Genomic DNA, 25,538 nt, shown 5'->3' on the forward strand with positions numbered 1-25,538 from the left:
GTGCAATACGACTTAGCACTTCATATACCATAGTCAGAAAAAAAGAAAACACTTTCCAGCCTTTGGTAAACAAAAAAATAACAGTTTCACTCTTCCTTTTCTAAACACTGCATCTCTGAGTATTCTTTGATACTATCATCTAAACAGTCTTCTTACCAGCCAGATGCCTACTGGTATCATTTGGAAAATACACATTTTCACAATTGTTTAAGCTGCTAGAAAAAGTTATGTATAATTTTATACTACTTACTCAGTATCCTGTTTAAGGCCAAACTCAGACAGGTCTTCATTTCCAGAAGTGTATCTGTCATAACATTCACTCATCAAAGACTGAAAGGATGAATAGACCTTGCATGTGTTATTGCGGACTTTTAGTTGACGGACTCTGGGGACTCCTAAAAGTATGTTCTCATAGTAGATGCGACTGCTGTTCTTTAAATCATACAACTTCTCGCTATTGTACCATGAGTCCCAGTACAGACCTTCCAAAAGGGGTCCTTCCATAAACTTCATAGAGAAAGATAAACGTTATGGGGAAAAATATTTTCATTATCAACTGCAAAACAGAATCTACAGCCATTATGTTATCCATAAGAGTATAAAAATCAGTGATTTTGAGGATGAGTATGAAAATTAAATTACTGACCAAGCCAGCATTAATATTAATGGTAATGATGATGATGATGATGATGATGATGATAATGAAGATGGTTAACACTGAGCACTTAGTATACACTACGTACTGCTTTAAGCACTTTACAAGTATTAACTCATTTAATCGCATAAGCCTTCTCCTTATGAGGGGTATACTGAAAATCATCCCCCAATACATGAGTATCAGAACAGATCATGCCACAAATCATGACTTCACTTCAGAGTTGTCTGTGTCCCTCTTACCCCACAACTCTGGTGGAGGTGACTGCTACTCCTGGCTCTGCCCCTATCTGCTTCTTCTAAGAGATCCCAAACCCAGGGTTCATTTTTTTCTTTCCTGCCTTTGTCTTCTTTGCCATTGGCCATGTACATACCTGAAGACAGCACAATAAAAAAGAAGCAGGGTGAATTCTACTTCTTCTTTCAGGGAAAATTTCGTATCACTCTTTCACATTTCGTCTGGCCTAAACCAATGACCTCTATTAGCCTTCATCTTATACTTCACTTCCCCTTTCACTCTCAGGAAATGACCTTGTCTCCCCGATAAATTTCAAATTCCTAGTGTGGCATTCATGATTTAACCTCTGTCCAATTCATAGTTTGGCCTTTTCTACCTCATCTTCCATATGCCTATAATGCCAAACATAGCTCGATATGTAGAATTACTTATAGCACATATTGTTTATCCTTCCTAGAATGCGCTTCCATTATTCATCCTTTAAAACTCAACTGAATCGTCATCACCTCCAGAAAGCCTTCCCTTCCTCTTCCTTGCATACCCCAATGTTTGTGACATGGGATACCTCAAACTGCTGTTCCCTTAACTGATCTTTCCTCATAATATGAGCATCTTGCTAAGGGTAATGGAAAAAACAATCTGTTCCAATGCTGAAGGAATGATTCTCTTAGTAATTAAAAACACTATAAAATTATATTTTGTATATGTACTCTTTATTATATACTGTATAGTACTGTAACACACATACAGACAGTACAGGATTGTACACCAAAATCACATATATTTCAGTTTATGGGCAATTTATGGAACTTTTAAGAGTAATTTTCACTATACACAATTATAGACTTACTTTGGATCCTAACTCCCACATAAGAAGCAAGTCTCCTATTTTCCACATGCAATGATAATGTTAAAAAGTGTCATTTTTCAAAAAGTTATAAGAACCCTATCACACTCAGAACACAGATTCTCAATAAACAGTTACTGTTTGGTTGATTCTAATAGTTTGAAGAAATGATATTCATTTTTGCTCATTCCTTCAACAAATATGCATCGAGCGCCTACTATGTGTGCCAAGGGTTTGCTTACGCAATACCTAAAGCTACTTCATCCACAGTCACCTGATACCTTACCTTCCAAAAATCAGTTATGCTGCGAATAGACTTAAAGTTGGTTCTCTCATCACCACCCACAGAAGTGTCCAAAAATAGCGATGACATAACTTTGTTTAAGTAATACATATGTGGGTTTACCATCCCAAAAGACACTAAGGAGAAGAATTTTTTGTTTAAAAATTTATGTTTAAAAACTCAGTTTATTAGGATTAAAATGTACTTATAATTTCTTCCCAACCTTCTTTTGAAAATTCAATATTTTTGTCTAATTATAAAACCAATAATAAAACTAAAACAAAATAGAAACATACAAAACAGGAAGAAGTGTCCTATAATCCCACTGCTAGAGTTAGGTTTGGCATATATTCTTCAGATTTTTCTATATGCATACATATTCATAAAGAAAATAACTTTATTTTTACAAAAATGAGATCACATTATATATACTATTCTGCAAGTTGGTTTTTTCTCCATATTGAGAGTAGGCAATGTAATATGGTAAGTAGTTACAACTATGGACTTTGAATTCAAACAGATAACGGTTTGAGTCCCATCAAAGGGATAATATCTCCAACCTCATAGCTTTGTTATAAGAAGTGAGATAATGCATGTGGAACATTTAAAACTATGTTGTGGCACATGGTAAGAATTTTAAAAATATTAACTAGTATTCTTTCTCACTCTCTCTTTCTAGGGGTGGGTGGGTGGGTTTTAGAGTGGAGTGTCTTTATTTTCTTGCTAGAAGCCCTTTAGTTTTTAGAAACCATTTATCTTCAGCATGAGTCCATGGCACACATGAGCCTATGCCATTCTTTAATGTTGCATATTATTTCACTGTGTACACCAAAATGTTAAATCCTCTGTTGATGAATATTTAGGTTGTTTTCAATTCCTCCTAATTATAAAAAGGTTTTATTTAATCCCTGAACAATGGGATTCTGAATGATCTTTTTATATTTTTCCATTCCCCCAAATGTTCCGTAATAAGCATTTAAAAACCAGTCTAAGATATCTTAATTTATAAGATTGACCATAGTTGTCTTTTTAATCAAGATCTGACTCAAACTCACCCCTACAATACCAATTCATTAGTTAATTGATATATAGTTGCTAGTATGTAGGCCATACCAACACGAGATAAGTCCCATCAGCGAGCTTACATCTACTGTCTGTTGGGTGCTCTAAAGACAAAATGCTCTTTAACACTGATTAAGTCAATGCTACTGACCCACAAACAGGAGGAATGCAGGCTGAAATGTTTTCCTGGTCCTCCTTAAGGATTTGCATTGATCCATACCTTCTGTGGCTCAGCACTAATATATTTCACTATTAACTGTGCAACAGGCCAGAGAAAGAACAAAGCAGACATCAAGACTAACTTCTTTGGCCTTATTTGTAGTTTGACCTATGAAAGTAAGTTAATGTACCTATATAGCTCTAAAAGAAATCAAGTTAGAATTGCCAACTCAAGGGAATAATGATATTTAAGATAGAACTGCCAACCAAAGGAATAATTAATTCAATCAACGTTGACATGAAAGCTGCTCATTATATCTGTGACCTAAAGTTTTGCCCATTAAGAGCTGGAAATAGCCTCAATCTAAAATTCATTTAAGATAATGTCTAAAATGTGTCACTATTTTTCAAGAGGTTTTGCTAGTCTGAAAGCCTATGGTTTTATAAAGCCCATGTTTTGTTTTTCGTCTCCACGTAACTTCTTAGTTCAAATACTGTTATCATCTACATCTGTGTACTTACATATACATAGGTTTACTAAAAAAATTAAGTAGAGTAACAACTCCTGGAGAGTAGTTCTAATTTCTACTTCCCGGCCGTAATGTGGCTTGTGTTGCGGAGTCCCTGTGAGATATAAAACAAAAATTTCCCTCACATTCTGTAATTTATAACGTACATAAATACCGATAGGAAGACACAGCCACTGTTAGCTGTTACAGTGTGTGAAGGAAGGGTCCAGAGGATTCTGGTTCCTTTTTTATTCTCACTTTTATGAAGGAGGAATCGTTACTTACATGTTCCCATGGGGGTCAGAGGGCAGTCATTTTATGACTGTATACTAATGAATTTTATAACTTGGATGTTTCCTCACTGGATGTGTCTTAAAATGAAAAAGCAAAATACAAAACAAACAAAAACCCCTCATCTGCCCCTAACATTTTCTCTACCCGTCAACACGGCTTCTTGGGATGGCGGGCTTCAGCTGGAGGGGGAAACGAGCTCGGCCCAGGGCTCCGTCAAGGACATGACTCCCTACATCAACAAAGGACGTCGGACGCTGGCCTAGCGATGGTCATTGGACAGCAAGCGACAGCCCTAGCTCAAGCCTCGGGCAAGGGGCGAGTGCCCGCCCCCCGTAGGGCTTCAGTTTTCCTGCCTGTGAAATGGGATCACCGTCCCTCTCCTCTCCGCTTCTCAAGGGGAGGATGTGAGGGCTAAGGTAGCTGGAGACCCTATCTCTCGCATGAATAGATACGAGGCTACGGAGTACCCTCCACGGGATACGGATCGGCCAAATCGGCCCTGCCCCACCCACTCCCTACGAGCACCCCTCACCGCCTCGGTGCCACCTGGACGCCTCAGCCATGGCCGACCTGGACCGCGACGCCCGTTCCACCGCCCCAGGTCTGCCGCGCCTGCGCGGTAGCTTCGCGGCGCGGGCCCTGCAGCTCAGAGGGCGCAAGCCCGCTACAAGTCGCAAGCGAGCATGCGCACCGAGGATGCTGTGGCAGGGGTTAGCCTGAGGCTGGGCTGAGGCTGCGGCGTGTGTCACCGGTGGAGCGCCAAATTCTCGAGCAAACCTGGCTTTGGGCCTGGGGTTAATCATACAAGTCGTAGTAATTAATTATAACGGGCTTCTTTTTCTTGCATACCTTTAAAATTTTTTGGCTTGTGTAGTCTTCACACTGCCTTCCTGAAAGGTAGGTGTTTTGTCCTCATTTTAGGTCTGAGAAAACCGAGGCACCGAGAGGGTAAATAGTTTACCAAAGTCCATGGCTCATTGGGGCAGTGTCTGCTGGAGGCCAAAGCCCAAATGCCTATTCAAGACCCGACGCTGCTGCTGCAGCCTGCCCAAACTGCTTCTTGATAACCGAGAGCTGTTGCTAGAAGTGGCTACCACCCCTTTTTCCACCCAATATGGGTAAAAGAACGTTAAGGTAGATTAAAAAAAAAACAACAAAAATCCAGCTTTGTCGTGATTATGTAAAAGGGCAGGCCAAAACGGTAGTCCTTCGGAACCCAGGCTCACATCTGGCCCGGAAGCTGTACAAAGATGAGAAGAAGGGTTGTAAACCAGCTATAGACAAGGCCAAACAAATTTGGTTGCAAATTAAAGTATCTCAAAGCCCGCCAGGGTATGAGACAGGAGGGATGCTCAGGTTGGTAAAGAGGAAAATAAAACGGAATTCAATCGAAAGCCCCTGGGCAGCCAGTGAAGAAAACCACCAAGCTGTTTTGAAACGAAAAAATAAAGCCACTTTTGTTATTTCCCTGAAAGAGAAGTGATGTTGATAAATGCTGTTTTATGTACAGATAAGAAGCAAAACTAGGCCACACAGCAGTGAGGGTCAAAGACTACCAAAGATAAAAGGAACAGGAGAGGCCTAGCAAAAGGCTAACAGAGGCTGGAGAGAGAGAAAGGGCTACTGTCCCAGCTTGGTAGTTTAATAAAAAGATTGGCCCCTGTCTCTTCTTGGACTCTCAGATGCCCACAAAATTAGCTCTCTAATGTAAAGGGTTATCTAAACTTAAAATGTAGGAGGAAAAAACCCCCAAAATATAGGAATACAAATTTATATTAAATATAAGAAACAGATGACTCTACAGACTATTCTTATTCCATTGAGCTCAATAGACTCAAAGATCTTGAAGAATTAGAGACCCATTTGGTTAAAACAAAATCACAATTTCAGGAGAGATTTCCTCATGACTTAAGTTACTGTGTCTGCCTTTGAGGTGCAAACCATGGAAAGTCTAGCTCAGTTTCAGGAGGAATTGACTGAGCTGTAAGTGAGCTTCACCAAGAAGACAGACTGTTCTAGAATATAATGTTGTTGCTCTTTTGGAACTTGTCATTCATAGAGTTTGCTGAGTGTTGTTTAATATATAAAAACCAGAAGTTTTATCTTAAGGATCTAGACTTTTGTGCAGAGGAGACAGTCTGTTTGAAATATTTGAAATTTTATTCTTTTTTGACATAAAATTATGGAGCATTCATAATCTATACCATGTTAGTATTCCTATAAGAGAAAATGAGTAAAACAGTATTTAGAAAGCAGTACTAGTAAATCTTCTTACAAGCTTTAGGTGTGTTTGATGTGTTTAAAAAGTTGATATTAACTCATAACCTGTAATCGTTAAATGTGTATGACTTAGTTGTTAAAATCCCACATTTTAAGATAGTCTTCTACAATTACAAACCCATGTGCCCAGATTTTCTGTAGGCTTCACAAATCAGAGAAGTAGATAGAATGTGCAAGAGTCAAAGGATAAATAATATTATAAATATATTAGTTATATTACCTAATTAAAGCCATAATCTGTTAATACAGCTATGGATTTATTTCAAAAATTTAATTGAATATGTTACTAATAGTGTAGTTGTTGCATTTTCCGATGTTGCTAAAGTTATTAAAGTTCTTCACTTTCATAGAGTCCAGATTGAGCTGCCAGGCGCTGAAACTCTCCTTCAGGATTAAAAGCTTGTTTCACATTCAAGCCTCTCCCGTTAAGTGCTAAATACTTGCTGAAAGTTGGTCGAACACGTAACTGCTTAGGAGCTGGAAGAGTTTGGTTTGGACGGGCTGAAATAGATCAAATAAAAGTTAGTTCAGAAATCCTGTTCTAAACAAAAGGGTCGCACTAGGTATTCATTACTAGATAGGAAAGAAAAAAAATCAAAACTGATTATGTATAGGGAAAATCTCTCAGATTTTATACTCTGCTGGGATTTGTGTTTCTTATTAAATCTTCCTGGTTAAATTCTTTAGAACACCTGACATTACACTTTATAGCAGCGTGACATACCTGTAACATCTAGTCTCGTGTTACATGAGGTTACTCCAGCTTCGTTAACTGCAGACACAGTATACCACCCAGCATCTTTCTTGTTTACATCTTTTATCAGTAAGGTAACTCTTCCAGAGTTATCATGATATAAGCTGACAAGAAACAATTAAAAAATGAAAGTATAGGAATTAATTTTCCTATGAAAGTTTATTTATGATGCCTCTATCATACAGAGTCAGACTAATAAGAAAAAAAAAGAAGCATTTGGAAATTCTGAGCCAGTATCTAGTCATTGCCAAATTGCTATTGGTTTTCTTGAATTAAACGTCCCTCCCAATCTTCTTTATATCATCTATGTCCTTGAGCCACATCTTTCTTTATTATAGTCAAAAGGTAAATCCTAGCCTACTTTATGTCTAAAATTTCTGATTAGTGGAATCTGGCTTAATGAGGTTTATTATATGTCTTATATGTTTTAAAAACCAGACAAATTGAGATCACAAATGCATGCCATTTATAATGCATTTCAAAGTATAACTGGATTCACCCAAGTAGACTATGGTTAAGTCTAGAAATACTTATCCTACCTGATTCGATCAGTATTGAAATGCACCATTTCATTGTTTCTTTTCCAGAAAAGCTTTGGTGGAGGTATAGCTGAGATTTGGCATTCTAGCTTCACGGACTCTCCCTCAAAAACTTTTTTGCTTTGTGGTTTGTAGATAAACATTGGTGCTCTTCTATGTTCTTTTGCTACATATTAATAAAAAAAAAATTCAAGTATTTGAAATATTATAAAAAAGATTAAGTCAAACCAAAGTATTATGAAATTTGTATGTTGATATAAAAGTTTTTAAAAGTACTAACAGCAGGATTGGACTCTTCATATTTTAGCTTTAGTTAAAATAATATACAACATTATTGTATTATTATACCATTTAGAGTTCTAAACAGTAATGTAATGATGCATTGAATTTATAATCATATTTTCTTCAAGGAGTTTGTCATATTCTTATTTATCATCTTATCTATAGGGAGGCAGCACGAGTGGTGGAAAGAGTATCAGACAACTTTGATTCAAATTCTCTGTTTGCCCCACCAGCCATGCCAAATGAGAAGAATTTTGTCTAGTTTCTCCAAGGCTCAATTTTATCTATTGTAAAATAACACCCAAGTAATAGTGACTGCTGTGCCTACTACACAAAATTATTGTGGGGATCAATTGAGATAATGAATGAAGAACTACTTTGTAAACTATAAAATAATATATGAATGTCAGTAATTATTATATCTTTACTTTTCTTCAAATACCTGAGGGAAAAGAGGAAATGATATTAAAACACTATAACCCTAGCTTTTCTAAAGGAGAAATGAGGAGACTACACAGAGGCCCACCAATGTCTCTTTCAGCTCTAACGTTATAGTATTTCTGGCACAAAAAGGATTTGCCCAAAGCTTAATCACTTGAATTTTTTTTTTTTGAGGAAGATTAGCCCTGAGCTAACTACTGCCAATCCTCCTGTTTTTGCTGAGGAAGACTGGCCCTGAGCTAACATCCATGCTCATGCTTCCTCTACTTTATACGTGGGATGCCTACCACAGCATGGCTTTTTGTCAAACAGTGCCATGTCCGCATTTGGGATCCGAACTGATGAACCCTGGGCCACAGAGAAGCAGAACGTGCGAACTTAACCGCTGTGCCACTGGGCTGGCCCCTTGAATTTTTTTTTATTTCCAGATCACTGGTTTTTCCCTTAGAGTGAGGCCCCTTATTATAGAATAATCTTAAAGATTTTTCATTGATCTGGGTAGAATACAAACTCAAGAAAATTGTCCATCCTTTAAATTGATCAAGCTTTTATATAATAAAGAGTGAATTATAGCACAATATTTCTTGTGCAATATACCATGGCTTAAATCATTACAAATGTGATATATTTAAAGCACTTAAATTGTAATATTTTAAAACAGGACATCAGTTTTATGAGAACTGCCTTCCTAGAAACAGATTTGAGACCTGAGTTTTGCCATATCTGTTTTCTAAAGCAAGAAGGCATATTTTTGTTGTAGTTAGAGACTAGTTTCCTAGTAACGAGAACATAGTCTGAGGCTAAAGGTTGACATTTATTCCTCAGTTTTAAACTATGCATGATTATGACAATTCTGTGAAAATGTGGGTCAGATTGATTATTTTAGACTGTAGACCAGAGAAATCATTAAGATTTTTCACTTTAAGACCTTTTAGTTACATCTAGAAATGTTTATACTGCCTTATTTGGTATGTCTGAAATTGTACCATTTCTTTATTTTCTTTCCAGAAAAGCTTTGATGGTAGGTCTGTCATTCTAGTTTCACTGAGTTTCCCTCAACACCACCATCCCCCCACCCCCCGCCATGGCTTTTCAATAAAAATTGGCATTCTACTGGGTTGTATAGTATAGATATTAATCTTAAATATGAAAGTCCTCTGGGGTTTTCTTTTTTAATGCAGGATGTTAAGGGACTCTCTAGGATCTCTTTGAATGCTTACCCAGGACGTCCAGCTGCACAGTAAAGGTGGCTTCTCCTGCTCTGTTCCTGGCAACACAGGCATAAGCCCCTGCATCTGAGGCTCTCACAACTTCAAAGATGAGTGAATGAAAACCCTTTTCAGACACTATCATTTTGTGAAAATCATCTGATTGAACTGGTCTTCCATTTAGATACCATGACACATCAGGAGCTGGCAGTCCGCTCACCTAGAAATGAAAACACAAGGAGATGATATAAGTTAAAATAATAGCATCACTGGGACCCAATTGTCCATTTATGAATTTTAACAATTCCAGTTTCTGAGTGGGTTTGTGATTGAAAATGCAAAGCAAGAGCTTAGAAAGATACTTGCTTTCAATAATTTTTACCAAAACAGTGGAAATTAAAACCCTTGAAATTAATACAGTATTTTCAGACTATCTCAAACTACATCTAGCTCTTTCATATGCAACCTCAGGCTCTTTAAGATCTCTTAATTACTTATATAATTAATATTTAGAACATTATGTTGTATTGGTCTCCACAAAGAATGTGGAAGTCATATGGCTTTTCTGGCTAATGGTGACTGCAAATGAAGTCCCAGAGGCACATATATGTGAGGCTTGCTGATCTGTTGAATAACCTTTTCTAAACAGTGTTCTCAAACTGTAGTTCTGGTATACAAATGGCAGTTTAAGTGTTTTTATGTAAGCCTTAACAATTAAATCCATGCACTGCCTTTCATTCATAATGAATTCGGGAAAACATTTTCTAAGAAAAAGTTCTCCAAAATGAGGGTAATAAAAATGTAGGCCTTTCTAGCCCGAAAAATTCTTCTAGGGCAAGAGAAAGGAGGGTTGATTGAATTTCTTATTGGAGGAGAATTAAAGAGGCATTCTGCGTTAGAAATCCTATTATGATAGCTTCACTTATATAGAGTATTTATTAGGTTGTAGGCACTATTGTGAGTACCTTATGCCTATTTACTCAGTTAATCCTCAAACAACTTTATGAGTTAGGTACATTTGTTATTCTTGTTTTGCAGATGAGAAAAGCACAGGATAGGGGGCTGCCCCCGTGGCCAAGTGGTTAAGTTCACGCGCTCTGTGGCGGCCCAGGGTTTTGCCGGTTCGGATCCTGAGTGCAGACGTGGCACCGCTGGTCAGGCTGTGCTGAGGTGACGTCCCACATAGCACAACCAGAGGCACTCACAACTAGAACATACAACTATGTGCTAGGGGGCTTTGGGGCGAAGAAGAAGAAGAAGAAGAAAAAAAAAGATTGCAAACAGATGTTAGTTCAGGTGCCAATCTTTAAAAAAAAATAGAAAAGAAAAGGAAAGCACAGGGTAAGTGACTTGTCTGAGGTTACACAGCTGGAAAGTAGCAGAGCCAGGATCCAAATCCAGGTAACCTTGGCTCTAGAATTGGTGTTCTTCTCCACTATACATGCTGCTTCTCAAGCTGTGGAGCAAGCTATGAAGAGGAAGAGCACATTTTTCAAAACTTAGTATCACATTGTTAATTTTCCTCCAGTATTTTTGAACTCTTCTCTTACTTTGAAGTCCATTCTGCAGAATCTTCCTTCATCAATTGACATGTTTTCTGGCACTTGAATGAAGCGAGGTGGGTAAAATTTCTCCTGGATTGCATCCTGATCATTCACATCTCCCCTTGAAGATGATCTGCTTCTACAAAAATAGTTTAATAATCACCATGCAGAAAAATTATCATTGCTCTTCCTTTCACACAGATATAGTTTAGCCATCAAATTTAAAATCCTAGAGTGAGTTTGATCTGATAGTGTAATAACAATGGAGAGAGGCTATATTTAGCTGTGGTATATTCGATGACTGGTAGAAATGGTAGCAATTTAGAAACATCTGGCCCAAATTATATATCTTTGTTTCCTTTTTACAGTGCAACGAATTAATGAAGAAGCTGATCTATTAAAATGCAGAGTACCCCATGGACAATTCTTATCATGTGCAAAGATTGTATAATAAGAATTGGGTTTCCATTGTCACAAGAAACTTGTGTAACATGGAAACATGGTCCTGGCTTATTTGACCAAAACATTTAAAAAACTTCCTCCGAGATAGGTCTGATGATTAACAGATAAAAATTTTGATCATGATGTTGGACATTAGAAAATTCACATTGTTCTTTATAAAAGTTATGTAGGAAACTTGAGGGCTTTCGAAATAGTACACTTTTAAACGGAAAACATTTTACATAGCAAAATATATGTCTTTAAAATTAAAAAATTTTTACCTCACTTGTGATGTAGGAACTTGTAGTCGTGCGTGTTCTGAATTGTGCTGCTCGAATTTAAAACAAAATGATAATGTTAATATGCAATTGTTAGGTTGAAATGAAGCAGACTTAAGTAGTTGTAGTTGAAGGGAACAATTCTATGTTGGCTGTATTTGTACAATTGTGGTTAGTTCTACTAACCTTCTAATACTCCAGCAAGAAATCCTCAGAATTAATAAGACTGTTCAACAGACATGATTTATGAAAATTAGCTAGACTTCGAATTGATAGTGGTTCATTTTTCAGATTACTCTTTTAGAACAAAGGATGATATGACCCCCTGGTGTGTTTGAAATGGGAGCACACAGTACAGATTGTCCTTTCGTAAAACAGGAATAGACATGAAGTCACTTGTGTTGGCAGTAGATACAGGGTATTATGCCTACTGCTCAAAAGTGGCACCAACAGCAGTAAACACATATTAGACTGGAAAATACTTCTCTTTTTAGCTCATGGTACAAAATCCTAACGCACACCATGGAAGATATGTGCAGAGCTATGAAAAGGCTTTGAAAAACAACACTAATTACTTCCTGCTTAATAAGAGTATATTTAATTTAAACAAAGATCTTTTTAGGATTTATATCTATATATAGAAAATTATTTCTCTGAGAATAAAATCAGGAATTGATTAAAATTCTAATAGAATCAACTGATTAAATATTTAGTGCCTATTTTGTATATTTCACTGTGCCTGGCATAGTGGGAGATACAAAGGAGTGGAAAATATAGTCCCTACCCAAATATCTGAAAAACATCTGTATAGCAACACAGCAAAGCAATACAAATAATTTATTTGGGGATGAATATATTTAATGTATTTTGTCATTTTGAAACAAAATTCTTACAATTCTGTAACAATTTCTGGCTAGCTTTAAGGTTCTCTAAGCAAAATGTCAAAACAACAATTCAGAGATCAAAGAAATCAACTAATTTTTTGGTAAAAAAAATAATCCACTTAAACTCGAAATACCCAAATTAAATTTTTGACTTTTTCTTCATATTCACAGATGTGATATTTCCATTATACCTAGTTTGATGACATTTTGTATTATTTAAATAGAATGTTTGAAGTGTACAAAAAAATGTAAGATTTTTTTCTCTCCTTTCATAATGATAAGTTTGGCCGCTACTTCTTTTCCTGGTGCTGTCACCTTCATTTTAAAGTTTTTAAAGAATGGATGAGAAAAACAACACATCCTTGCCCTTGAAATCATACACTGTGAATTTATAAGATAAACTGTCATCAATATAACATTGTTTTGAGTCATTTCTACTAAAAAAAGATAGATTTGTGTTTTATTCTTGCTGTAATCTCCAGAGCCCAGCTCATAGTAGGTGCTCCATGTAAATTGGTTAAATGAATGAGCATGTGAACTGTGCAGTAGCCAAAAAGAGATTTAATTTCTATTTTGAATTTCTAGCTACTTGCTCTGTGAGACCCTGCTTCATCCCTTTTAGTAGGTCTAGTTGTGTTGAGCTGATACAAAAATCTTATTTTCAGCTTCCTTACTTAGAAGCTTGGAATTCTTGAGTGCCCAGTTTCACTCCTTTGGCTCCTAGTTTCTTGTGGACTAGGACTGGTGTTTTGACTTTTGTGACACTTCACATGCAGATATCAGAACCATCAGAAAATGGGGTAAAATTAAAAATTATATATATATATTTTTTTTGGTTCATCATGGCTGATGGAATATGGAAGTGATTGACTTTTGCTTCAAATGCTATTTATAAGCACTTAGAAAAGCAGACATTTTTAAATAAAAAATGCTCCAGTTAGATAAATATTATTTTAATTTACCTGTGGTGAATCTTGTGCTTCACTGTCATTTTGAGCTTGAAACACCGCAGCTGCATTCTGTGGTCCTAGCAATCTGCGAGCCATCTTCTCCTCGTATGTTAGCCGCTTTAAAGAAGTAAGTTATTAAGGAGATCGTATTGAGATTTAATAAGAGTTGTTTGTATAGCTTTACCTTAAAACCACCAAGAATTACACTAAAGATGTACAGTTCTGTGTACTGAATTATAGTTAGATACTGTGTTTTGGAAAAGCACATTATTTCATTTAAAGCATTTTCCTTCCATTCTAGTGCCATTTCCCTCATCTATAATATTCATTTCTGTTTTCTTTTTCTCCTGGGAAAGGCAGGCATGATCACCCTTAATAAGTCTCTCCCAAGTGAAGGGAAATTCTTTCGCTTCCTCCTTGTTCTGCATGTTCCCATCAGTTCTGTCTTCGAATATAGTCTGCATGTCCTCACATTCAGAAATAATTTTTATTAAATGAGCACTGAATTTTTGCCTTACTAACTTCTGGTTGAAGGCAGTGCAACTGGTATGTTAAATTTGGATTAAAGGCATATAGTACTGTTTCAAAGATAAATGACTAATACAATCTGTACAGTAAGTGTTACATAATGAGAATTATAGCTATTTGTCCATCAATAATATACAGCAAAGTACACGAAGAAGTCAGGTTGACAGTATTTCCTATTAGTTATTTGGTCATCAGGCATGTTTTATGAGATGGTAATGATTAAAACAGAAAATTTTCATCAAATCATTCAGATTGATTTTTCCTTTGCTTCATTCTTGTACTACTGAAAACCAAGAGGTGATATCATGCAGAGAAATAATGGAATAGGACCCAATATTCTCCTCTTTTTAGATAATCCTATCCCTTGCTGGTGGTGAGACAGAAAGAACTTTCTTATTGAGATTAGATTTTATAGTTTAATAGGCTTTTTGTACAAAACAGAAATCTTGCTCACTTGATTTCCGTTATGAAGAAGGCTGTCCTTGCACTTCAGCTTTCTCTCCAAATCTTGAATCAGAGCTTCCTTTGATCCTTGGATTTCATGGTCAGGAGTCCTTGGTATGGGCTTAGCATTCGCACTTTGGGATGGCTTAGCATTTACAGGTTGGCCAAATGAAGGTTGTTGATAGCTTTAACAAGAATAAAACAAAGATCTTTAAGATGTGGGATATAAAAGAGAGTTGGCCTCATTTTGTCAGTTGCCTTTAGATAGGTTGAATTTACAACTTAATACTATTAGTGTTATTAAAAACACCAATTGCCCTAATGACAGTCAAGAAGGATTTTATAATAATGGTTACTAGCTTTTTTCTTTTCTTGGCAAATGAAAATTAAGTGGCAAGAGGAACAATTTAGATTAGACATGAGGAGGATGTCCTTCCTTGAAGATCTTGCCTAAAGAAGTGAGAGTAAGTCTAGTTACTGGCAGCTTGAGAGCTCTTCCAATCTTCCAACTGAATTTAATAAGTTTGATTGATGAGTGGATATTAAGCAGTGGTGTGCTAGAGCTGACTCATCTGGGCTTGAGAGAGCTGATGTTTAGCATCTCTTCTCAACTCCCTGTGATCTCATGTTAATAGTTTGAAATTGGTGGTGGTAGGAGTATCTACACCAGGGAAACTGGTAAATCCCACAAATCATGGCTCCTTCCTCCAGAGCTGATTGTCAAACATTTACCAGCATAACCAGTGGTATTTAGTGAATATTCTATTGTTTTGAATAAAGTCTATGGTTCACATAGTCTCTGGCTTTCCTATTAATTCCAATTCCTATTAATTTCATATTCTAGAAAATCCAAGTATGGCACTATGTAGCAAATAGCTTCTCCAGTAATGACAGTTTCTTCAACATTGCTAAAGTGATTTTTAGAGAAAGAAAAGGATGATTAGAGGAAGAAGGAGAAAGAAATGTAAACTGAAAAAAAAGAGGTTGGGAAAAAAGCAGATCTGAATAGCAGTTGAAAAGTTTGGTTTAATCCTTATTTCAAGTTTTGATCCTAAATTTTCTTCTAAGCTGTTCTTGCCCCTCCTAGTGTTCCCCTGTTGATTCTGATAGAGGGCAGGGGTGGTATTTAGGGAGTCTTGTATTATCAGATCTGTCAGGTAGCTCACACTTTCACAGTGCTTTGTTTAGATTTCATCTATTCATTTATGACCCTGCAGGTGCTAGCTTATATCTATTTAATGTGGGAAAACTGGCCACTGCCCTCAATGAATATTTTACCATTATCATAAGAAATGTTCTCCAGTAATCCAGATGAGGCAACCTTGGTCTGTTCTCTGACATGTTCCTGTTCAAATATTCTCAAGGACCATTAAAAGAACTTGTAAGCTAAGTGGAAAGGTATCTCCTCTGAGTGTAGCCAGAGTTTTAATTTTTGCAGGCTTTGGGGATTTGGTTAGTAATCTCTAGATTGTAAATATACTGAAGGAAAAAAGACGTCTTGTTACTCACCAATGTGTCATTTATATCCACTAACACAAAGCCTGGGTCTAGGTGATACTTACTATCAGTAGAATGGATGAATGTTTTCCACTGTACATATTCAGGATGCTCTGTATTGAAAGTTGATGATACACATTTCCCCTCCTTACATTTCAGAGCTTCAGGGTTGTCTATATTAATTCTTAACTAAAGTCTGATTTGCTAGTTAAGTAAATAGCCACACCAAGTGTTTAAATAGTCAGGTTTTTTCCTTTTTTTTGAAGATCGAATTCCCAGGTTAAAGTGGTAAAATTCCTTTGGTCTTAACTCTCCTATTTCTCTAACTGTGAAATTATAATAACCTATGTTTTTTAATGCTAACTTACCATCTTTATAAAAGTCACACGTGTTTGTTAAAGTGAATTAGCATTAAATAATTCTGTTTTCAGGCTGTCATAATACAATGTAATATAGCTGAGAAATCCAGAAGGATTATCAAAACCAAGCCTGAGAATCACTGATGTATATGTAACCTCAGTCACTGTATGCATTGAATATCCCCATTATTATCAGTTTAGATGGCTTAAGTGTTGGGACTTGATAGCTGCTCATATTATAAACTAATATTATACTTGCACATTGCTTTATCTCTTTTTTTTCTACTATTAATCACCCAGATCCTTAATTGTGTTAGAGATCAGAAAACTGAATCACTGAGCAGATAAGATAAACTTGCTGATTGTCACACAGCAAGCTTTCAGAAAGGAATAATTAGAATTAAAGAGTTCCTCTCAATTTCCAGTCTATGGTTTGATCAACTGAATAAAACGTTTGCTAAAGGGTTTCCTACTGATGAAAAGTTAAATAAAGCTTTCAAACTTCTCTAGGTCAGAATTCAAGGGATTATTTTAGAAGACAGGGCAAACTTAAGCCCATCATAACAATGAGGGAGTTGTGCACAAATGTTCAAAGGGCCAGAGCTTTCCACCCTGTGCAGTTGGACACTGAATGCGTATCAAGTGGCTGTGGGAAGATTAAAAGAGTTATCTGTGGTTGCTGAAAATGGAACAGCTAAAGCTGGATCTTTGATCTCTGGTTTGGGGACCTCCTATGCTTTGTTTCTTATCCTCTCCATTTTTGCCTTTCTTCCTTTCTTGTTAGTTCTGTGCACAGAGCTAGGTTGAGCCTCGGTAATACATATTCGATGGCTTTCTTTTCTGGGCAAGAATTTGGAATAGAATTGAAAGATTTTACTAAGGAAAATATTATAGTCAGAAAAGGTTATTTCAGGTTTTAAAATGCTCATGTAGGAAATTTAGAAATAATTGAAAGCTAAATGGAAAAAGGTCGTCTAGGTAAAATGTAACCAAGAAGAAGCTATAATGTGTGATAATGACTATAATGGGAATTTGGGAGGGAAGAGAAAGAGAGAGCTCTTAATTCTTAAAGGCATCTTTTAAAAATAGGTCAAACCTATGAGAATGCCATTTTTGTAGGTCAGAAATAATTGACTATCAGCCATTTCAAACGGTTCACGCCAGTATCTACAGGATTCTAACAAATGTTTTTGGCTTTCCTGATTTTTATTTTTAAAAATGTTGAAAAGGTTTCTTTGCAAGTTGAATTGCTTTAGTCAGTTCAACTAGATTTCTGGAGTTGTCACCAACAATCGGAATCTCTAGAAAAATTAGCCTCTAGAGAAGACTGAGAGAAATTAACAAGAATTTCAGCAAATCTGTTGATAAGCATGCAACAAACAAAACATATTCCATCAGACAATTTTTCAGATGCCCTCTGATTTAATTCTCTGATGTTCCAGCCAGCCAAGGAATAGGAAAACTGATAGTCCTAAGTTTGCATAAGCACAAAGTATTCAGTTCATGTTTTAAAAAAAGCACAACACTATGTCCTTCTTCATATCAGGTTCTCCTAGGACAGTTTTAGGGCTGTGGAAATAGTCCATGCTTGCATAAGGCTGCAGGTATTCTTCTCTGTATTTCCATCAGCCTAACCAGTTTGAACAAGGTGTGGTCTTGATTACCTAAAGAAACCTTAAGGTCATAAGCCTTTGTCTGATCAAGTCCTTCTTCTGATCATAGTAGGGAAAACTCATAAACTCGAGTGTCTGAATCCCAGATTTTCTTTTTAGCTAAGTGGAAATTCAGGATCAGAGAGGAAAATAGATAGGAAGAAAAGACTAAGACTGAGAAGAAACTTAATAGCCTCTGCTTATGTGAGAGGAAATCCTAGCTTAAGAAGAGCAGACAGGTGTTCATCTCAGCTGAGCCCAGAACGAGAGCCATTAAATTTACAGCATGAGGAACTTAACTTAGAACTGGGGGAATAGTTCATTATTCTTGTGTGTGTTGGAAATGATTTTGTTTTCCCAGGTGGAAAATAATAGGTAAGTAATTTTATGGTGTATAGGTGATTTGGGTCCAGCTCAGCCTGGACACTGGAGAATGGGTCAGATGACCTCTTATTGTCAGTCAAGGTGTTCCAGGAGAATTAGGGAATAAGACCTTGAGGTTACATTGCCTTTTTAGATGGTGAAGAAAGAACTATAGCATACCCCCTACACTCCTCAGATATAAGGTCTCTGTATATGCAGTATATATCCAGATACATATATTTTAAAAACTCACTTACTTGGAGTCCACAGTGGAAGGGATTTTACTGCTACTGTAATCAGGCTGTGATGGTAATATGGAGCTGAGGAAGCTGGCTGGGGACTGGTTATAAGTGGCTGTAACCCTTTGGCCTGGATTGGAGCCAGCAAGCTGCTGGGAAGAAGCAGGGAAAGCAGAGGAGGACATGGTGATATGAGAGCTCATTGTTGAGGAGGCAGAAAATCTTTGCTCTGTGCACTGGCGGGGCTGGATGATAATGGAAGACTGTTTGGTCTGGCTAGAGTAGCTGGAGGTTTCCGGTCCAGGAGGCTGCAGTCTGGAGCCACATGGGTTTTGGGATTGGATGAAGTGCTTTGGACGTTCGTAATTAAACATGCTTAGCTGGTGTACAGAAGAGGAAGGCAATTTATTACTATAATGATTTGCTCCTGGAGGGGTGGGGTCCTGAATTTGGGGCTGCAAGCCTGGAATTACAGAAGGTCGCAAGGAATCAGAAGCAACCTTGGTCTGCCCCTCCTTGTTGAGATCCTGGGAATACTGTGCTCCTGGCTTTGATGGAGTGTCCTTCTCTTGAAGAATATTGTTCCTTCAAAAGGAGAAAATGATTCAGTTACAATATTTGCGTAAAAAGCAGTACTGTTTATTTAACATCTTTAGGAACTGATGTGCTTTTTTTTTTTTTAATCTTATGTGCTTTCAAGGTCACCTTAAGGTGAAACTATCCTAGCTTGTAGACGTCCCCTTCCTTTATCTCTGTCTTTGCACAAATGGCTTAACCCCTACGAATAAGAAAAAAGTATTCATTGACGTTTGTTTGCCTCTGGGTGATTCTTAAAGCATGCCCAGGGGCTTCAAGATGTAGGAGCACAAAGTTTGAGTTTGCCAAGTGGTTATTTATGGAAAGAAATTGTATGATGTTGCTCAATGTGAGAATTTTATGGTCTTATGATTAACTTTTGCCCAGAGGCTACAGTTTCATTAACCACAGAAATTTAGTGACTTAAAATTACCAGCAGTTAAATGTATAACATCAGCTTTCATTCAGTCCAAATTCTTCCCATTGCTCATCAAAACAGATCAACAGCTCTTCTGATACACCAGTTAATTCATGTCCTGGTGATTTGTGATGAATGACGTCTGGGTAAATCAAGGGAGCAATATGCTTCTTTTGTAAAGAACATTACTTTAATGTTCATATTTACTCCTTCACCCTTTCACAATTTCACAAAGTAGAGTGAACATCTATAATTCACTGTCAACTTTGGGTGGATTTTTTGCCTTAAAATTCATAGCCTCTTTTTCTCCCCTTGTGTCCAGATTGACCATAGTACCAAACTAGATGATAAAGAAATGTACTGTGTGTATGTCTCTCTGTGTGTATGTAATGTATGTTACTGATTGCATTCCAGAGCCATTTGTAAATTTTTTCGGTTATTTTTAGATTATACTATCTAGTTATTGTTCTGGATATTCTAATTATTTAGAGTTTTACTTTTTTATTATTTTTACCTGTTTAATATGTATTTTAGACTAATCTTAAAATTCTTTCAGCTCTTCTCTTACTTTTTCTTGTGCAATAGCAAAATGTACAGAAGGAAGTAAGGCAACTACGAAGCTAGTCTGTACCTTACCAAGAAAGAGTGAGTGCTATTTCTCGTACGTATCTCTGCATTGGTGCTCTTGACTTCCTACAGTAGATTCTCATTTTTCCTTAGATGAATCATTTGCCACAAAAATCAACCTTGAAGGATTTTATTTGCCGCTGATTTTTTCCATTAGTATGGTAAATCTAAGCAGGGCTACATTCAGACATTATACACCAAGACTAGCCCTACAAATTGTTGTAGCATTAATTTCATCTTTACTCAAAATATCAGGTAATTTAGTTAAAAATACATTTAGTTTGTTTCACATGGTAGAAACCAACACTGAAATAATGATAAATCAGACTTTTAACTGGTAAAATTAACCAAATTGTTTGTCATCATTGAAACAAAGTCTTATAATTATTTAATTTCCTATCTTGAACAAAGTATCATTTTTAATGACAATTTTCCAGACCAAACAACTTCAACCTAAGGTTGTGCATGTGGTTTAGAGCTAAATTAAAACTAGAAGTCTTAGGAAAGAACAAAAATGCAATTAAACAGCCAAGAGAAAGACTCTATTGAAAAAGAACACTTAAAAAGTCATATATTCCTTAATTTCAAGTTTATGAACACAAGCACTTTCAGCTACAGTGTATTTTAGTAATTAACTATATTAAGCCTTTAAGTTGTTGGGGAAAAACATCCTGAAGGAGGCTTTAATTAGATCTTCTCAAAAAAAGACTCTATTTCAAGGCAAGTAGTTTTGTAGTTATGGGTTTATTCATTCAATCGCAGAATTAAATCCAGAGTTTGGTTCCTAAATTCCTTTGCGGGCAGGCATATTATTCAGATTCATTTCAAATAGCAAGGAATAAACTATAACAAATAGCCAGTGGATATTTTCCAAAAAGTTCCTTATTTTTCTTTACATATATTTTTAGAATTCAACTGTCTTGTACATTTTGGTACTGGCTCACATAGTTAACAATTACTGTTATTTTTTAAAGCTCAATTAAAAATATCTTCTTTCAAAAGATTCATTTTATTCATGTCTACATATAATTTTATACAGATGTTGACACAGGTAACTCTGAAAGGCTTTTCTTCATGTTTGTAGTTACCGTTCAACAATTCAATTCTGTAATAGATTCTATTACATGACGGTATCATTTTATTCTAAATAATGTTAAACAAATTTCAAAGACTTTATAAATAAGATACTTTTCAGTCTCCTATTTTAACAATCTTAACATTATTTTTCTATCTCTTATATAGCACAGGCTTACACAAAAGATTGATTGAGGGTATTTTGAAGCTGTAGGATATTACCACAATTACAGCCAGACCAAGTGTCCCTTTTCAAGGAAAAATGATGATTTAAAAATAATGACATGCACCTATCTTTCCTTCTACTCTTCCTATAATGCCTTCTAGTTTCAGTGGAATGAATAAGTTACTTTCTGTTCGAATCTTTGCATAATACCATTATGATATTGTGGCTTTCAAACTTTTTATCTGAAGATCATTTTTGCACACACTTCTCTGATTTGGACAAAAACAAAAACAAAAACAAAACTCAAAACTGTAGCAGGAATAAAGAAGGGACTTACCCGTAGTTCCAGAGGGTGCCAGCTGGGTTTAGCCCACTATTGAAGAGAAGGAAGAGGCACCCCCTTCCCTCACCGACTAATCTAGTGGCTCTGTGCTTAGTATTATAGCACCACTGACTTTTATCAGCTGCCAAACAGTGACATCTGATGTGCTTGCCTGTTCATCTACCTATGCCGGCGTGTCAAAGTAAGAGTCCACAATCTAAACAATATCTCAGATGTCTTAGCGATATTTAAGGCGTGGGATTACATGAGCTTCTCTTGCAAGCCTCCTTATTCTAGTTGTAAATTTTGACTATGAGCTTTAGCAGTTTCATGTAAGGGGAAGAACAATGAATTGGGAAATGGGAAAAAGTATAAAGAAAACTCAATTTCTTTATTGTGGTGGGGGCTTGAATCTTTCCTGTTGAAGAAAGAAGGACTAAAAGGGAAATAGTATTCTAGGACTGGCATTTTATCTAGTAAGACATCTCGAGAAATAAGCCCAGTGATGGATGGGCTCCAAATTGAGTTGCATTGGATAGTTGTTCATCTGAAGGTTTTTTTTTTCTCTTTCCAAATGGGAGTGAGAGCGGAGTGGGGTTCAAGCAGTTTGTTTCAAGAGAGGGGGTGTGGTCTGGGTGGAGGCAGGAGAGCAGAGTGATGGTAACTGTTACTGGGAAGATGGGGAGGTGGAAAAACATGATTTGTTTTTTAGCAAGTTTTCTAAATCTGCATGGCCTATGCCTCCTTGACCTTTTCCTTTTATTTTAAAGGAGTTTTGAAACACTTAAGAAACTATCAAACAAATAAACAGCATATACAATTGGGGCTCTGTACTGTCACCTCTCTTTCCTTCATCTCCCTTACTTCTAACAGTTATACAGTTATCTTCCTTTTTTCACCAAGGAGACTCTCTTGGCATTTAGGTTTCCATTTTTATGCAGGGATGTAAATAATTACAGAGGAAGAAACCTTCAAATCAACAAAAGAGGTGGTGGAGAGGGGTAGGTGGCATGAAGATCAGGCCAATAGAGAGGAATTATCCCCATTTAGTGGGTTCAATTTTAGTATGGTTCTATTGTTTAAAGAATATTTATTCCCCTCCCTCATGATACTGCAGTCTTGATTTAATTACGATGTACATTAGGGCCCAAAAAATACATATTTGAGTACATATGAGTCATATAAAATTCTTCCCAGCTGACCATGTAGTGGTACCTTCCTTTGGTGTTCAGAGAAAGTCTGATAATCACTGCCTGGGCACACAGCCATTACTTAGTAGAAAAAGCATACTAGACTTGATGAGTAGGTGTTTGCCTACACAGTCTCATTTCAGGAATCTCCCAAAATATTTCTCCACATCTGCTCACTGATATTTCAGTTTCCATTAATAGGGACAATGCCTTTCAATCCAAATTAGAGAGACTTAAAATGTAAATGCAAGTGACATAATACAAATAATAAGAATGGCCAACACGTAAAGCATTTACTATGACTAATGCACTATTCTAAGCACTTGAAATGTGGAATATGTGACTGATATTTGGTTCGTCCCAAGAACAGGGTTTGATTTGGGCAAGGAAGAGGAGATCCTAGATTTGAGGTCTCTTAGTACCTAGAAGTTTGAGATATACCATGCTGATCAAGTAGGGAAGATGCCCACGACAAACTAGTAAATACTCGGTTTTGTCTAGGGCAGGTTCTAACCATACTACAGTTGAGGAAGAATTGTAGTTTCATTTCCTCTTTATCCTTTAAGCGTAGCCTCTTTTTTTCCTTAGGTCTTTGTAAGATATAACATCAGTTACAGTGTGATATCTCCATGGTACCTCTAAACTAAGCTTCTCCCTACAATAAGGGCATCAAGGGATGATTTAGGAAAAATAAGTAGGTCCTCTTTTATGACACCATTCTCAGAAGTTAAGGGTCTATATTTAATAATCTATTAGGAACCTGTTTTTCTCCTTTTTCTTTCTTTCTTTCTTCTTCTTCTTTTTTTTTTTTTGCTGAAGAAGATTTGCCCTGAGCTAACATCTGTGCCAATCTTCCTCTATTTTGTACGTGGGTCACTGCCACAGCATCGCTGACGATAGGTGGCGTAGATCTGCGCCTGGGAACTGAACCCAGGCCACCAAAGTGGAGTGCACCAAACTTAACCAATAGGGCATGGGGCTGGCCCCTGTTTTTCTACTTTTTAATGTTTGGTTGCTTTTTCGAATGGTGTTTTATGTTTCCTCAAAAATATAGCTATTTGAATGGTTTAATTGCTTATTTGAGAAAAATCATCCTAAAACTGAAAGAATCATTAAGATGTCAAGTGGGTGAACCATACTCCAACCTGCCCCCAAAGATAACTTTTTCCATTGTTTTCTCTAAATTATCAGTAAGGGCTCTCTGGTAAATCATTTTAATGCCTCACAAAGTATAGGCATCTTCCTGCTATCTCACTGAAACATTTTCTGCTACATGAAAGGAATCCCTTCTTGTCCCTTCATCAGTGGAAGGATAGCTATTTAACTGTCACTCATTCATTTCTTCTTCATATGTAGCCCCTGTTGTTTTTTAAAATGTAAACTATTTATGCTATTATAGAAATGGTGCTCTGAGCTTCTTCAAAAGTCAGAGGTCAAATGTGTGTGATGAAACTAATTTCTGCTATATCAACTGAGAAGGAACATGTCATATTGAGTATGAAAGCACTAAAAAGTGAAGAATGTTTTATTTATTTTTAAGTTATTCATAATTCACTATGATTACTGAAATTCTGCATAGACTTATCGTGAAAAGGAATCCCACTGTAGCATTTGTAATTTGAAATATCCATTCTAGCACTTGACTCAATCTTACATTCTTCTCCAGCAAGGAATAATAATGGCCACTCTACTGGGTTTGGAGTCAAACAGTAAAAATGATAACATTTATTTGGTTAACATTCTACAACTTTCTGGACGCATTAACCTTTTTATTATATATTTTGGAGACCTGAGTGTACATGCCCACTCTATCACATCCTTGCTGTGTAGCCTTAGACAAGTTGCTTAAACTCTCTGAGCTATAATAATTAGCTGAAAAACACAGATAGTACCCGTTTTACTAACTTAAATCAGAGGGTTACTAAGAGACTCAAATGAAACAGGAAATTGTAGAATGAACTATTATGTGATATGATACATCTCCTCAACTAGGCTGAATTTTTTTCTGAGTGAGGGACTGTTTATTATTTTTCTTGCTTAGGACAATGTAGCTCATAGTAGTATAACCCAATAATTTTCCCTACAGATGACTTTATCAATGAAAAAGATGGTAATCTCCTATGGAAGACACTGTATTATAAATTCAAGTTCCTCTTAAGTCCTAAAGACTCACTGCTAAACGCAGGTACTCATGGAGAAAAGTTTTAGTTACAAATATTGGCCATCTTCCCAAGGTAAGTCCAGCACAGAAACTGACAAACACATAGAATATGCTTAATACATAAATGTTTGTTGAATAAATTGCAGCCTTATCTATTGTCCCACACAGCCATTCTTCCTGGACCCCATGAGGAATTGTTACTTATACGGGTAGCTACTGCCCAGGCAATTAGAGATCCCAGAAGCTAAAGAGGTTCCAGGAGACCAACTGAGAAA

At 36.5% G+C, this 25,538-nt stretch overlaps 2 protein-coding genes across 4 annotated transcripts in view; both read right to left on the minus strand.

Annotated features, from left to right (window-relative positions):
- PKD2L2 (polycystin 2 like 2, transient receptor potential cation channel) overlaps positions 1 to 5,359 on the minus strand; it is a 38,085-nt gene extending 32,726 nt beyond the window's left edge. The window contains exons 1-4 of the mRNA XM_046666057.1: positions 4,579 to 5,359; positions 3,766 to 3,867; positions 2,026 to 2,159; positions 251 to 507 (exon numbers count right to left, since the gene is read on the minus strand). Of these exons, the coding sequence (XP_046522013.1) occupies positions 251 to 507; positions 2,026 to 2,159; positions 3,766 to 3,867; positions 4,579 to 4,849 (764 nt within the window). The 5' untranslated portion in view covers positions 4,850 to 5,359. The remainder of the gene's footprint in view (positions 1 to 250; positions 508 to 2,025; positions 2,160 to 3,765; positions 3,868 to 4,578) is intronic.
- Positions 5,360 to 6,183: 824 nt separating this feature from the next.
- On the minus strand, positions 6,184 to 22,063 carry MYOT (myotilin). Of its 3 annotated transcripts, XM_046666059.1 has the most exons (11): positions 21,928 to 22,063; positions 19,230 to 19,314; positions 18,748 to 18,878; positions 14,630 to 14,804; positions 13,660 to 13,764; positions 11,817 to 11,863; positions 11,101 to 11,233; positions 9,563 to 9,770; positions 7,620 to 7,785; positions 7,051 to 7,184; positions 6,184 to 6,827 (listed from the first exon to the last, which is right to left on the minus strand). In XM_046666059.1, the coding sequence occupies exons 5-11, from the start codon at positions 13,741 to 13,743 to the stop codon at positions 6,655 to 6,657; spliced, it is 945 nt and encodes a 314-aa protein (XP_046522015.1). In that variant the 5' UTR covers positions 13,744 to 13,764; positions 14,630 to 14,804; positions 18,748 to 18,878; positions 19,230 to 19,314; positions 21,928 to 22,063; the 3' UTR covers positions 6,184 to 6,654. The 3 variants fall into 3 exon arrangements, with proteins under 3 accessions (XP_046522015.1, XP_046522014.1, XP_046522016.1); XM_046666058.1 differs by having other exon boundaries at positions 18,748 to 19,314; XM_046666060.1 differs by lacking the exons at positions 18,748 to 18,878; positions 19,230 to 19,314 and having other exon boundaries at positions 21,928 to 22,030.
- Positions 22,064 to 25,538: the final 3,475 nt, after the last annotated feature.

The sequence above is a fragment of the Equus quagga genome, chromosome 7 (genome assembly GCF_021613505.1).
Source record: "Equus quagga isolate Etosha38 chromosome 7, UCLA_HA_Equagga_1.0, whole genome shotgun sequence".
Lineage (NCBI taxonomy): Eukaryota > Metazoa > Chordata > Mammalia > Perissodactyla > Equidae > Equus > Equus quagga.